Consider the following 16,335-nt stretch of genomic DNA (forward strand, 5'->3'; position numbering starts at 1 on the left):
GTTTGTCTTTTATTAACCTGTTTTTTGTTTGTTTGTTTTGCATGTTTGTCTTTTATTAACCTGTTTTTTGTTTGTTTGTTTTCCCACCTTTTAAAATAGATTTTTTTTATTTTATTTCTGTCTTCTGCTACCCTTTCAAAGTGTTCCAGGTAGATCTATGTGTAGGCATGAGAAGTCTCATTTTTTGTGGTTGTTTTCTATCTACGTCTGTTTTCCTTTTTTTTGTTTTAATGGCTTTTCAGTCCAATCCACCCTCTGGTTATGTTCAGCTTACAAGACTTATCCCAAGGGAAGTCTGTACCTCGCTGTTTTTGTCATTTAAATTATTTACTTGTATACGAGTATACAGGCATACTCTGGTATTTATTTGCACATTACTTTCCATTTTGATTTATACAAATACTTCTGTCCTTCTAACTCATTCCTGATTTCTATCTGTATGCTGTTTCCATAATCTTGTTTATCTTTTTTTTTAACTCTTTTCATGTTATTTACCAGACTTCTAGTACTGTTAAATCTGTTATGTCTGTGCTTCAGGTGGCTGATCACTTAATATGCTGAGTTTGCAGAAGTGATTTTCCAGATGTTATCCAGATGAGCAACCTGAACTGGCTTTAACTTTTTAAAATTTTGTCATATTATAATAACGAATGTCATTGTATTTTGTACAAGAGATTTCCCGCATAATTGTAAGTTGAAAGAAAATGATATATGGACTTTTTTTTTTAAGAAGACACAAATTTTACAATTTTGGCATGCATTTATGTTCAGCCGCCATGTTTTTTAGGGGTATGTCTCTACCACATCAACAGAATATTTTTTCTGATCACTATAAGATTAAAGAAAGGGCATCTGTGAGTAACAATATTGAAGTCCAGTACAGATGCTCAAATAGATTTTCATCAGTTTTGGTCCGACATCTTGAAATTGGCCTCTGTCTCTTTAAGAACCTTGTATCCTTTCCGATACTCCTCCCTCAGCATATCATCACAACCGTGCTTCTCCACGCTGTCCGATGATGCCGGTTTCAACCATTTACACACATATTCACACGCTGATGGCGCCGCTGCCATGCACCGGCACCGCTATGCCCTCTGACCACCACCAGCAGGCAAGGCGGGTGAAGCCTCTTGCCCAAAGACACAACGACGGAGGCATGCAGAGCTGGAGTCAAACTGGCAACCCACCGATTGAACTCCTACCACTGTCGCCACCGTCGTCCGTAACACGTATAATCACGATAAAATACGAACAATAAAAAAAGTTCAAGGTGAAATTGTTAGCTTTTGTGTGGTAAAATCGTGTTTATTTTGGTCTTTAAATTGATGTTGTCACTCCTCAATGCTAGCCTGCTAATAACAGGGAACTAACGGAATGATTCTAGGCCTGCCACACTCCTTCTGTCCTCCCCTGGGCTGCACTGTCTATTTGTCTCTTCCTCATGTATAATTCACATCTGGTTGCAACATTCTGGCTTTTCTCCCAAGACTTTTGCTTTCCACTTTAAGAGTTGCCTTTAGTGGAGTCCTGGGCAATTTTTTCTACTTGTTTTTTTCTAGAGGTTCAACTGTGCATCATTGATTTTTTTTCTGCCTTTTTTTCCCTTCATATGGAGGAAAGGGACAGTCACTAGTTTATCTTAGTCGTCAAATTTGGGTTTCCTTAAGGGGAACTGAAATGAACCTCGAAAATGCTGCGTTAACCCAAAGGAGGAAGAAAGATGAGTTGTTTATGACTCACGTTTGTGCTTTAATGTCAATACCACTGATGAGAATGCTGATGGAACAGAACTAACTGATAATCACAAACTCATCTGTGACGTTCCTGACAAGCTTACATGTTTCAAAGACTTGAGAACAAGGTTGATTTAATAAGTGAAACCCATAATTTTCCCATTACCAAGCGCCCTCCATTTGTCCTGTCTCTCTGCAGTGTCTCTTCAGGACATCACTATGAGGAAGGCCTTCAGGAGTTCCACCATTCAGGACCAGCAGCTGTTTGACCGCACGTCTCTGCCTGTCCCTCTGCAGGAGAGCCTCCACACCTGTGAGGAGCCACCACCTCTCAACATCCTCACACCTTACAGGTCTGAATAATGTTGTTATGTACAAAACCACATTTCACCTCATCAGCGTAGCCAGCATGAAGCTAATTAAATTGACTCTAACTGTTATTTTTTATGCCCACTCTGCAAATGGTGCAAATGACTAATAAGTGTTGAAAGCCACAGTGTTAACACGTAGAGCTGAACTGACCTTGAATAGTAAACGGTGCTCTCTTTTTTTGGTTTCTTTGTTTTGAGTTCTTTCACTGTTTAAAACATTGCTTTATTATACAGAATGGACTTTTCAACAAAAAGAGCTGCAACCTTGAATGGTCAGAAAGTTAGTACATTTGCTCAGATCACATTTCTTTGAAGCGCTACCCATCACGAGGCCTGAACATTCTAAATTTATAGCGGAATAGTTTCCAGATTTATAAATATTTAGACTACCTAGTGTTTATGCCATTTGTGTTTATGTCTTTGTCTATAAATCTATCTGGTGAACTTCCCTGAATACAAAAAGGAAAGGACGTCTCGGATTAGGGCACCTGCTATATGTGATGCAATAACTTGTGCACATACTGCCATTGGTTTTTAGGATTCATTAATATTTGTCATTTGGATTTTGTGGCGTATGTGGCTTTGATTATTTTTCAGATATGGCTAAGTTTCAAAAAGGGTTTTATTTTCCAAACATTTTCACTTTGCTCACCATCTAATCTTTGTACAGTTTATTCAGAAATCATCCGCCATGCAGTTCCAATAGGTCAGTGCAGTGCTTAAAGCTATGCTGACACCTGATATTGTCTTCTGAATCCATGAAGTCGTTAAACACTGTGTGTCTTTTAAAATAACCAGGTGTTGCTTAAAAATCTTGCTTTAAAAGTTAACTTATGTTTTTTCTTACTGCTTGTACTGATGAGGTCCTAGCTGATTAGATGGAGATGGCTTCGTAAATGTTGCTGCTTTATAGCAATACTGATCAATTAAGATGATTATATCATGGCATCTATTTACAGGAACACTGGGGATGTAAGAAGTATGATTTGTGTAATTAAACAGTCTCAGAATAAATCAGAGGCTGTAATGTGTTTTGTAATAGCAATTTCTTGTTCTTGAGGAAGGAGTCTTGTGCAATGTTTTAAGCCATATGTGTGTGTGTGCGTGTGCGTGTGTGTGTGTGTGTGTGTGTGTAGCACTACAAAAGATGTACTTGAAAATCTTGCTTTTTGGAAACAAAATATGAAAAAATAGGGATGATTTGAAACTTTTGCACACTCTAGCATGTGACCTAGTTTTCTGCTGTAATGTTCACGGTTGATGCTCAGGGGGATTAATTTTCTCAAATTTTCTTGTAATTAAAAGAAAACACTAAGTACAAAGAAACTACATTCAAGGACAACATCTCTGTAACTGTAAAGATCACAATTTGCTATATTCTGTTTTTTGGTCTTCATCATCTTTTGATTTTTTTATTTTATTTTTTTTTTCTCTGAGTCCATCTGAATTTTAGTTCTCAGCTCCTCCTCCTGAGCTGATTGGTTCATCAGTGCTGAATGGATGATTGGGCATATCAGGGGTGATGATTCCATGCGTTTGATGAATAATTGAACGTCCCACTTGAATTTTTGTCATCTTCCTAGTTCCATTGCTGTTCATTATTTCATCCCTTCTCATCCTTGTCACCCACTCCCTTCTTTTCTTTATATTTCCTCATCATTTTCCAGTTGGACCCAGAACACAGCTTCTATATGTAGGATCCTTTTTATTCCTCCTTCTTATGAATGAACATGTAAACACACACTCCAAACTAAATAAAAACATCAAAGCGTAACGATTTAACGAGTCAAATTGTACCTACTACAACACAAACCCACACTAAACTGGTCTTCCCTCTGTTCTCTCTTATCACTTTGTTAAATTCAATTTTGTTTCCTTTGTTGTTCTACATATCATTAAACTTTCCACTCCTGCCGTTTGAAGTTGAGTCTTTTCATCTTCTATGTGTTCACTCTTATTGGTGTCATTGCCAAATAATTGTCTCCCAAGACGAGGCCAAAGCTGGATATAGGGAAATACTCGCAGATTAAAGTTTCAACGGCCAAGAAGCATAAGATCTTTCTTTTTTTGGATCTCAAAAACAGGCAGCAGTGTGCCCTCCAGGCCTGTCCAGAAAATAATTATAATATAGTCTAAGACGAAAATACACCAGAGAATTAATCTTCCAAACTGTTAAAAAATGACAAAAGATTATTGATCAAATTATCAAATCATGATAACGTTTTTCTGGTCTTCTAGATTGCGAGTTAAATTGTTCTTGGCCAAGTTATTTTAGACTGACAAAAATGTATCTTCTTGAAGGAATTTATTGTTCATTCTCAATCCATTAGCGCATCAACTCTCATTTATCCAAGATCCGGATTGCAAAAGTAATGGGTAACCCAGACATTCCTCTCCTTAGTTATAACTCTCTCCAGCTCATTCTGGAGGATTTTGAGGTATTTCCAGCCTGGAAGTGAAACATTTTTGCCACTGATTTCTGGATTTACACTGGAGTCTCATCCCAGTGAGACAAGGCTGGAAATCCTGCAAAGGGAATCCTCACCAAATACCTGAACCACGCCAGCTAACTTCTTTTGATGTGAAGAAACATCAGCTATTCTTTGGGAATCCTGTGATGAGATCTCCATTCTTTTCCTATGGCAAATCAGAGCTGCACTGGCTTGACAATACCATTGAAAAATTTGTGCAAGATCACGGCAAAACAAGAAGATCATTGAAGTGATGCTTACAAGTCTTCTTACAGCAGGGCTAAAAGAAAGGGCAAATTAGTTTTCTGCTGAAGTCGATTTTCACAAACTCTCATTAACTTTGCGGACAAGAAGACATTTCATCTGATTGTTCTTCATAGCAACATAGAATGACTGTAAGTTGCTGCCATAAAAACCAAAGCTTGTGAAAAGATTTCTGTCCGTTTAAAAACAAAAAAACTTTTGGAAGAGCGGCACAGCCAGTGACTGATTGGAAAAACCTTGCCTGCATAAAACTGTCATGTCAGTGAGAGCCAGAATCTCTAAGGAATGTTTGATACTTTATTAAATCGGTATGAAGTATTATGGTACCTCTGAAGGGAAAAGGTGGAGTAGCTGCTTAAATGGTGGGGGCCATACGATCTGCTTGGGAGATGAGCCAGCAGATGGTTCCTCCACACACATGCTGTTCTAAGCTTGCCCCAATACGTAGCATTAGGTTTATATTACTCTATTCTCCTTAATTTCTACTTTCCCAGATTAACCTGACTAAATCCGTGCGGTTTGATGAAGAGGTTTTGCGGCTTAAAAGGAAATGTTTTGAAATTTTCACATAGTAACAAGCGCATGTCATAGCTGCATAGAAAAAATTGTGACAAAAAACTTTGCTTTTGTGCATCTGCAGGGATGATGGTAAGGAGGGTCTGAAGTTCTACACGGATCCGTCATACTTCTTTGACTTATGGAGGGAAAAGATGCTGCAGGACACCGAGGACAAGAGAAAAGAGAGGAGGAAGCAGAAGGTAAGTTAAGACTTTGACCATTTTTTTTACATTGCCACAGTAGACTAAATAGTGTTTGTGGAGTAGTGAAGTTTTTAATTAGAATGACTTTAAGTGACTGAAGAGGCTTCTTGTATTTTCTAGTCCTGCATGAATTTACTGACGGGGTGACTCACTAATAGATGTGCAGCTCCGATTCATACGGCTTCACCTTTTCCTTTAATTATTCACCACTCATAGCTAAATCAGCGGTTCCCTCTGTCAGCCCTATTAGTTATTACTTGTGTGATCATTAGATCTAATTAATGGGAGCATCTGCTTCTTGCATGCTCCTTCACAGTGCGCCATCTTTCTGCCTTCTGCTGACATGCATGAAGAAGAAGGGTTTCCAATCTGACTAGACCATTTTTTTTCTCTGACAAAATCGGATTAAATGAAGGGTTGCTGAATTATTTGAAGAAGCTTTGGTCTCTTACCGGATGCAGGGGCTCCAAACAAAGGGGTTTCCCACCCTCTGCACCAGGAGCACTAATCAACTCCAGCTTGCAGTTCCCTGCGTGGGAAGTGGCTTCCCATTTTGCCCCCTCGCAGTCAATCAGGGCTTATTACAGTCACAGCCAGAGAGAAGCAAAGCAAATGTTTTTTCCACTGAGGGTTTATATGAGCACAGAGGATATAAATTGGCCGGTTATGAGGTTTTTAATGAATGTGGGAAATGCAACGAGAGGACGGAGAAGTTTCTCCAGGTCTGAGGGTATATGCAATAATTTACCCTCCTGTTGATCCATTTAGTGTATCTTAGTCCGCCTGCATTTATTTTTTCTTCAGTGCCTGAAAAGCAAAATTGGAGGTAATTTCCAACAGTAGGTGAACCCCATTTGCTTTAGAGGACTGGGTTGATGTCACTGCTGTTAGTCAAAGCTCATTTCTCTGACTTGATCCTAATTAAAGCCCCGGGTGGGCTCAACATATAAAGCCATGTTCATTTCCCCTCCTCGTCGCAGTGGGAGGTGGGAGTCAGACGGACCCCATGGAAAGACCTGTAAGACATTCACAGGGACGAAATGGACCAATTGGGAGTCATGCGCGCATAGCTGCTGGTTTGTGTAGCCATCATGGTGGGTAAATGGTCAGAGTGAGGGTCAGTGCAAATGCGTAGCAGAGAGTCTTTCACAGAAAGCATGAAAAATTACTCAGTGAAGGACAGAGATATGAGAAATACAAAACCGTATAGTTTGAATCTAAGGGTGTTGACCTTCCATGTTACTGCTTTTATCTTAGCACGCCTTTCAGTCACTGAAATTAGTTCTCTTGTGGCTGTTTTGTTCTCCATTTGATCATTTTAGGAAACTTCTTTTCTAGCAGCATCTCTCCAGTTGTTACTTTAGACCGCACATAAACAGCCTCGCAGGGGCATGACTGCACGCATGAGTGCCTAAAAAGATCTAATAGACTATGATGTACCATGCAGCTGCAGTGTCAGGGACCTGAAATGCCTCAACACCTGTCAGTCACTGTGATTGCATCCGAAACTGGCTGCCAGCACATTTAATGGCACACCATGTTCAAGCATTCTTATTCTTTATTTATTTCACCAATTCTTCTTCTCAAAATTTAAAATGATGAGCTAGGGCATTGTACTCTTGTGACAATAGCTGTGTGACTGCAAATTCCCGCCTTTCAAAATACCATTGAATGCTTCAGATAACAAAAATAGATTGTATTGTAATTATACAAACAGTGCCATGGTTCATAACATTGAGATAGTTTTTATTAGAGTTTACAGATGAAAAAAAGAGATGTATATGAAGAAATACTGATGGTATTAACCATGTGAATAATAATATAGATATACATACATTGTTTCACAAAAGATTAGCATCTCACTGTTTTGTTCAAAAATGAGCCTAATCTCTCTGCTTAGACTGCTGCCCCATGAAATCAATCCCAGATTAAGCAGAAGATGTTGGAGGAAAGTACAGTTAATTTCTGAGACTGGAATACAAAGTTGGGGTTAGTAGCAACAATGTTTTGGACACTTAAAATGGGTTTGATTTTAAATATTTTGGCAGATTTATTTGCTAAAATGGCACAAATTTTCTCATTGTATGTCATGATTTGTCATTAAAACTTAGAATGAGGGTGTGCTGCACTTGTAATTATAAGTTACATAAAATAAAATAAAATTAAAAACAGATGTCACATCAAAAATGTAATTAGCTAGCCTTATTATTCCGAGTAAATACTTTAGTCAATGTAAATATTTGTGCAAAATGATTACAATCATTAAATTACATTTCCCACTAAGCAGACAGTGAGACTTCCATGTCAGTTTATTTCTTTTCTTAGCACTCCTTCTCCTTTGCAACCAGCTAATTTCCTACCAAGTCACTTGACTGATGGTTAGTGTGAAACCGGATTTACGTTACTCACAGACACAAAGCGTTAAGAGCCAGTAATAAATGAGAAACAGCAGAGGACAGAGCGAGGAGCTGAGACGGCTGCTGCGTCCTAATCTCATTAGGTTCTGTGTTAGCCTCATCCTCAGTGGATTATCAGCAGACAAACTGCTGAGTGAGTCAGAGAAAAGAAAGATGTTCAGAGTCAAGTGCCGAGGATGGACTGAGAGAAGAATAGCTGGTGAGAGTAGGAGGACAAAGATCACATTCAATCTCCTTGACTTCGGCACTCAGGTGCAAGTTTTTGTTATGTCCGTCTGACATTTGAATCGCTACTGAGCTGGAGATAGACATCACTGGGAACTTAATGGAATATGCTAAAATTGCTTTTGTTCTCTGTACCGACTTGCAGACGTTTTCTCCAATTGGGCCATTTTGAACTAAAAAAAAGCATTTGCCAGCTATCATTAAAAGAGGCTGCCAACTGTTTTCTACTAATGAGCTTTCTTTCTGCATAATTATGGAAGAACCTAATTTTTTACTTAAGAAAAAATTACAATTTTAGTGCATAGTTGCATCCAGTTGGACTGCAGTTTAACTGGATGCATATTAAAATACATTTTGATTTGGTCTTCTACACATCTGCTCACATCAGCATCTGGTTGAATCTTTGAAGAAATTGGTTTTTGCTCTAGACTCTATTTAACAGCCGTAACGTAAAAATAACAATCTTGTATGAAGTAATTGTTTGAGTTGGTATAGCTTGTCTCCTTGTTTAGTTAGACCACACATAACCAGATGTTTAGTTTAGACTTTGTGGTAATTGGTAATCCATGATTTCTGATTTTGAAATTAAATCAACTAGAACCGCAAAAGTAAAGTGGAAAGAAAACAACCTAAGGATAAGCTACTGCAGTCAAATATCAATTCATAGTAAGGCGTTTTACACAACTTCTATCATGAAATTTTACTTGACAAAATGTCTGGTAAAGCTATTGTTAAAAAAAATGACAATAAGGAAATTAAATGTGCTAGTTTAGTTTTGCTCTGATACTTGTTTTGTCCCATGCAATTATAAACTAATCTCAAAATAATGTTAGACTATTAATCATTAGCCGTCGGGAAGCTGTTTCCTTTTATTAATGGTTAAGCCTGGTGCAGTCATGTTGATGAAAATTATTATCCTCCTGCTGTAGAGCATGGATGATAATCATTCAAATCAGCTAAACTAAAGGGAACCAAGTTGCACAATAAAATCCTGGTAATTAAAATGATGTCTCAAATGGTTTGTGTTATATTCAAACATCTGAACAGAGCAAGGAAGGCTGTTTATTTAATCAAATACATTCACTACAATGTAGTTCTGAAAATATACTCAACTGTTACAGAAGGTTAAGATACAATATTTTATTATGAGTACTGAAATGAGAAGACATAACATAAAATTGCTCTTACGGTTGTCTTCTGTGTGACAGTCTTTTATAGAGCAGACATCAATCTCAAACCCATATGCTGCCCAATAGATAATTTGATATACTAATGCGCTCCATATAGCATAATTCACCACAACAGCCATTACAAGGGTTAACAAACTACAGTTTTTGAACACACATATGGAACAAGTTGTATCGCTTTCTGCATTGCAGAGCAACAATAAATCAAGTCTGTTAATTCACACTGTGCTTTGCTAACTTTGAAGTACAAAAAGAACTATTTTGGAACCGATGGATAATCCATTTGATGTCGATGTAGAAAAATCTCAGGCACACACTTAGATGGAGCTTATGCTGTAGAACAGCAGTATAGCACCACACTTAAGGCTAATAAAAAATTTTGTCGGTCCAGCACAGTTTTTCTCCTTTCACCCTAATGACAGTCTGCAGCTACACCTCCAAGCTGAATGTGGTGTGAGTGTTTGGCAGCGTTCATGCGTGTGATTTTGTACTTCTATCATGTTCAAAATAAACAAATAAAATAAGTTGCTGCACAGAAGCAGTCTGATTGATGCACACCTCCAAAGTTGCCCATTCTAAGTTTCCACAACTATGACTCTAACACCAAAGATTGTTGGACTTGTTACCAAGAGGAAGTACTAGAGAAAAACTGAATTTGTTGAGTTGTAAAAATTTCTAATTACTTGCATTTATATTTAGTGGTGGAATTTGTCACCGCTGACAGGTGGAAGGTAAATCAACATATAACATAACAAATTCTGGAAAATTGTTTCACCTAGACACATTAACTGGCTTGGGATGCTCTAATGGTAGTCAGTCAGTGTAGTCAGTTGTCTTTTTCATTTCTTCCTCGCTTCACCCTAAAATCGTGTAAAAAAAAAATAAAAATTAAACATTATATGCTCTCTATACATCAATCAGTTCAGTGTCTGTATGTTTTTTTTTTAAGTTTTACTGTTGTTGATGTCTAATACCACAAGGTGACAATGTGACAGTTATGAGGTATCAGTGGTTCAAAAAATAGCAGTAATTACTGCTTTAGGAGCTCTCTTCACCTTTCCTCCCGTACTTTTTTTTTTTTTTTTTTTTTTTTTTTTTACCCTTTTCTGTATCTGGTCTTTATCTAACTCTGTGCAGCTGGAAATGCCTTATCTTGTGTGCCCCAAGAGTCTTATAAGAGTCCTCTCTGAAACCCCTCCTCCTTTCCTTACTCCCCCAGAGGTAAGACTGTCTGCCTTCTCACTCCGTCAGAGCATCTGCTTCCTGTGCAGCAGCCTGCAGCCTTTACTCTCCAACCACTAATTTCCACTCCCCTACTACAGCTACCCACTACCCCCTCTGCCTCCACCTTCTGGTTTGCTCCCGGCAAGCAAGCTGCCCACTTTCAGTCTGACACTAACAGTCCTTCAGTACACCTGCATCCCAGTTCTACTTTTGAGATCGCCAATGTCTGGCAGTTCTAGACATTGATTACTGTCTGGGATTAATCTTCCATGATGTTATGGACATTGTGAAGACACAGTATACAGACAGCTGTGGCCTAAACACAGCACAACCCATTATTTTATTTTTAAAAATGAGTATTTCACATTTTAGACTCAAAGTAAAGAAAAGTAAATATTGTTAAAAACCAAAATGTGTCTTTATTTGTTGTGAGTCTTGGACACTTAATGGTCAGAACATGCAATGGTGTATTTGGGATGCAGTCAGTGGATAAACTCTTTAGTAACAACAAGTGAATTCTAGCAGATTTTTATTTTGTCCAACTAACTTTCTGCCCCGTTTTGCTACCAACGTCTACCTGCCTTTTGGTTTTCAGAAAAACTAACACTAAATAATGATTTCTTCTTCTGATCACATTTCCATACTGCTCCGTCCATATTTACATTAAATCTTGAAATGTTTTTTTTTTGTTGTACCTCCCCTATCTTTTACCCCTCTTTGTGGTGACAAGGTAAACTTGAGTCCTCTAGTTTTATTTTTTGTCACAGTCCCAGCTGGACAGGTTTAGGTGAATAACTACATGGAAAACCTAATTAAATCGGCACTTGAAGAAAAATATGCCCAGTGTCTTCTTATAATTCATTTGAGAAGAAACCAAGAAGTCATGAATTACTCTTAATTGGTTATATTGTATAATTAATGTGCCAATAATTATTCAGCCCTCATTGTAAATTAGATTCAATGGGAAAATATACACTCTATCAGCTTTTTGTGATAAACAAAACAAAAATAGAACAATCTAGAAAGCTTACCCCAAATATTATTATACATAGTTTTTCAAAACTAAAATGCAAATCAACGCCTTCCTGACAAGCATCTTTAGTAATTAGCTACATGATTTATAGCAAGACAGCAGTTTCTGGCAGAAGAACTTCACAAAAAATCAGATGCAGAACTCAAAGAAAATCCTCCTTATTATAGTGTTTGTCAGTGCAGCAACCACACCCACTTCCAGTTTCTGACAAATCACACAACATACGTCCAACAGTAAGCAGAAAAAAACCCTATGTGCAGAATAAGTATGGAGATTAAGCTGCAATAACTAAATCAAAGCTGGTTTTGGTCTGTAGTCGTATTTCATGCAATATAATTTTGCTGCCAAAAGTCCAAGTTCACAAGGTGCCCAGTGTGAACTTGGGCACCTTGTTCACAAGGTGAACAAGGTGAACATGTACACCTATCAAGATCCCCTGATAGGTGTACTGGAAACCAAACCTGATTTCCAAATATTCTCTTTCATAAAGAGTTTTTTAAGAATCAGATGTCTTTAAGACTGCTGTAGTCGCTAAGGATTTCAAACTAAATGTACATATGTACGGGGCTGCACGGTGGCGCAGTTGGTAGAGCTGTTGCCTTGCAGCAAGAAGGTCCTGGGTTTGATTCCCGGCCCGGGGTCTTTCTGCATGGAGTTTGCGTGTTCTCCCTGTGCATGCGTGGGTTCTCTCCGGGTTCTCCGGCTTCCTCCCACAGTCCAAAAACATGACTGTCAGGTTAATTGGTCTCTTTAAATTCTCCCTAGGTGTGAGTGTGTGTGTGTGTGTGTGTGTGAATGGTTGTGTGTCCTGTATGTCTCTGTGTTGCCCTGCGACAGACTGGCGACCTGTCCAGGGGGAACCCCGCCTCTCGCCCAGAACGTAGCTGGAGATAGACACCAGCAACCCTCCTGACCCCTCTATGGGACAAGGGTGACCAGAAAATGGATGGATGGATGGATGTACATATGTATCTAAAGTGCTCAAAACAGTTTTACATTTTAATAATAAACCAAATTTTCAGTAGGGATTGATACATTTCAGGTGTACGTTTTCTCCATATTTATTTTCCATTCCCCACTTAATAAATGTTCTCAAATGAAACAAGTAGTCACTGTGACGCTCTACAACTACAAAAACAAGAAGCTGTTATATTTCCACAGTTCCATATGCGTGTGGTGGATGCTGTGTATCTACCTGGAGCTTCATAATAAAAGTCCTACCAATGGTTGTAGATCTTTTAATTGAAATATAATTCATTTGAAACCCAGCAGATCAGCAGCAGCTGTCCGGGTTTATGTTGTGTTATTGTCAGCAACGAGGTGGTCCAGTGCCTGCATTCCTCCCCAGGCCTGCTTTAGGGGGGTTACATAGCAGCAGTTCTGCTGAGTCTGTCACTATTGTATACACGAGCACAAAACCATCCACACGCCTGTAATGTGGACGCGTATGTGTGCAGAGACTCTCAAATACACAGAAATGCATAAATTGAATTGCTGTGTCTCACAAGTATAGCTCTCTCTGTTATTACCAGTCCATTCTTGTGAAAGATGACAGTTCATTTGAGCCACAAAGCTCCGTGAAATCGGCTACATTTATAACCAATGTGACAAACGTGCACACGTACGTGGATACGCTCACACAAAACTTCTTTTTTCCTGCTTTGTTTTCACTCCTCTTTGTTGTGTTCTCCAAATTTTGTCACCCTTATTGCAGCTATAAAACTTGCGCTATAAAATTCCACACATAATTTACAAAAGCTCGTCTTACACTTGAGGCATTGCCGTCCATCTGTTTGAAATTTTATATCAGAGTGCTGCCTGATTGCAAAGGGTGAACACTGGAATAACTGTCTGTTTCTGACATACAGTTTTCTGTAGAACATAAAGCACATTACAAAGTAGCACATGCGTGAGCTGTGGGTTTGTATGTGTGCTTTAGACAGAGAGACTTCCCTTCAGGAACCGCCCCATCAGTTGGTAATGTGCAATGTTAAATGAGAACCTAATCGATATGCATTAGGAGTGATTCCTACACCCACTGCAGTGGACGGACCAAGTCAACATCGTTTAGCTTTAGCAGAGAACTGCTTGTCTTCAACCCCTGACGTTGAATCATCCGCCTGACGATATTGTGCTTCATTTGAAAATCTACACAGTTATTAATTAGGCATGGCAGGCCAAAGATCGAGTAGAATTTAAATGCAATAATAAATTGCGGCCAAAAAGACCATATATAGACCTCATGTATAAAAGACCTCATGTATAGTGCCTCACACATGTTAACTTTTTCACTTTTTGTCACTTCACAGCCTCAAACATCAATGGAAAATTATTGCACTTTTAGGTGATAAACCTACACAAAGCAGTGAATAATTATGGAATGAAAAAACAAGGATACATGCCTTTTTTTCTTTTTCGGGGTTTTTTTTTTTTACATTATCTGGAAAGTATGGGGTACATTTATATATTGAGCATCTTGTGTTAATCCTTTGTTATTGCCCATTTTTTCTCTCCAAGATAACTCATATTTGCTCCAGAGCGTCTCAGACTGAATTATGTTCAGATGAATTTGCTTTAATCTAAACCCTTGTATTGAGGTTGTGGCTGTATTTTAGTGTTCTTGACCTACTGAAAGCTATCCCGGTTAGTGCCTTCCTACACAAGTGCGCTCGACTCAAATCTCACTTCTTAGCTCTGTCTGGACTTTCTCCTATTGACTTAGATTCTTCTGATACAATTTCAACTGGGGCTAATCAGCAAACGGAAGGAAAAGTCGTGAAGGATGACATCGATTTTTTGTGCTTTTAGAATTGCAGTCTGCCTGTTGTTTTAGTGACGGTAGTGGAGGAAATGAACAAAGCCATTTGGTCCACATTGGCCATGCTTCCAAATATTGAATTAACAACCCCTTCATTCAGCTCAGCACTTCCCTCTTTGCAGCTGAGGACGGATGTTTACAGGGCAGGCAATTTCCGCTAAGCTTCACAGTGTTGAACTTGCACAACACATTTGTCACGGTCAAACATTAGCAATTGGGTAAAATTTAAAACTTCAACAATAGTTTTTCAATAGCTGAGAGTCCTGACCCTCTGTACAAAGCAAATAGAACTGCTGACTGGTTTTTACCAGGCTAGCTAAAAGACGAACTTCCGCCAATCTCCAAGCCTTCTGCTGGTTCTCTTCTAGGATAAAGGCTTTTTAACTTCACTCATTTTCCGGTCAACCTTAAACATCTTCTCTGTCCTTGCAGTAGAAAGGTATCTGCAGAGCATTCTGCTACCACCACAATGTTTCAATGTGGGAATTATATGTTCAAGGTGATGCGCTGTGCTTGTTTTCCTCCACATCGAGAGGCTGTGTCCTCTACATGGCTTGGGGCAAAGTTCAATTGGGGATTTCTTATAGCTTTTTGTTTTTCTACACAACTCCTCAAAGTTTATATTTGAGGAGTGCACAACTAACAGATTCTCGTACATGAGTTTTGGATCTCAGGGCCACTTGGATGCTTCTCTGTTCAATGCTATCTTGGTCAGTGGTGTATTAGATGTTAAAAGTCAAGTATTTTGTTTTATAACCAAGCCTGCTCTAAACTTCCTCACAACTTTATCTCTGATACATTCCTTGCTCATCATGAGTCTGTTTGATCATTAATGTTCACTAACAAACCAAAAGCTTAAAAAAAATCTGCTTGATTTCTACTGAGATGAAACACAAGTGGACTTCAAAGGCCATTTTTTTCTTCGGGTTTCATTCAGAGGTGTCAGATAATAGAACAATTTCCAAACTTCTCCAATTTGTATTTGTGAAACAATTAGAAAACCCATGTATAATTTTGCTTGGAACTTGGATTTGATTTGACTTGGAAGAAATTTTATATTGTTTGCAAAAATATCCCCATAAAAGAGAACTGATGTTCACAAGACTTTCAGAAAATGTCAGTTTCTTTTGTTACGATGAGTACAGCCAAGCCTACAATAACGTAATTCAAGCAAACATCATCTTACCACAAACCATATGGATCTACATCTGTAAGACATTGTGACATCCCTTCATATGTTTGTTATGAAGGGAATGATTTGTTTTATGTTTTAAGTGGTAAGAGACGGGCTTTTGCTATTTTACATTTCCACAATATTATGAAATATTTGAATGAAAGAAAGAATTTTAAGTCTTGTGATATTTTTTGTCAGCAGGAATGCATTTCAACAGGCTGTCTAGCAAGGGACAGTTTGGCACTTTAATGTGTCACCAAGTTTAAAATGCTGCTTTCTGTTGTCTTTAATTTTGCATCAATCTGCTATTTTATTATAAGTTGGTCAGCATGCTTATGCATTTTTGGTTGTGCATGTCTTCAGCATGCGCTGTTCTTTCACTGCTCTGAATTGTTCTGGCTCTCACACAGATGCCCACTCTTCCAGTCAAGTTTGCTAGTTCCAGTGCACTCTTCCACTTTCTGTCTTGGCCTTCTTTCTGAGGGGTGAAGCTCGGCCCTGTTGCCCCCGCGTTTGTTTGGATGAGTGTGAGAGGCTGGTTGTTTGCGTCTCTGCTACCCATCTGCATTGTCACATCCCCCAGCCCCAGGACGCATGTGCTGTCATTTTCTGTTCAACAGCACTTTTCTTTTTCTATTGTTTTGCTTTTGTCTCTCT

The 16,335-nt window shown here is 38.6% G+C and overlaps 1 protein-coding gene across 3 annotated transcripts in view; it reads left to right on the forward strand.

The window, feature by feature from the left end:
- The window catches only part of wasf1 (WASP family member 1), a 56,106-nt gene that overhangs the window by 32,532 nt on the left and 7,239 nt on the right, over positions 1-16,335 (forward strand). For 2 of the 3 annotated variants that reach the window (XM_044106540.1, XM_044106541.1), the window contains exons 4-5: positions 1,933-2,086; positions 5,480-5,597. In XM_044106540.1, the coding sequence (XP_043962475.1) occupies positions 1,933-2,086; positions 5,480-5,597 (272 nt within the window). Of the gene's footprint in view, positions 1-1,932; positions 2,087-5,479; positions 5,598-10,566; positions 10,651-16,335 lie in introns of all 3 variants that reach the window. The other variant, XM_044106539.1, reaches the window with a different exon arrangement.

Source organism: Gambusia affinis, linkage group LG22 (assembly GCF_019740435.1).
Source record: "Gambusia affinis linkage group LG22, SWU_Gaff_1.0, whole genome shotgun sequence".
Classification (NCBI taxonomy): Eukaryota; Metazoa; Chordata; class Actinopteri; order Cyprinodontiformes; family Poeciliidae; genus Gambusia; species Gambusia affinis.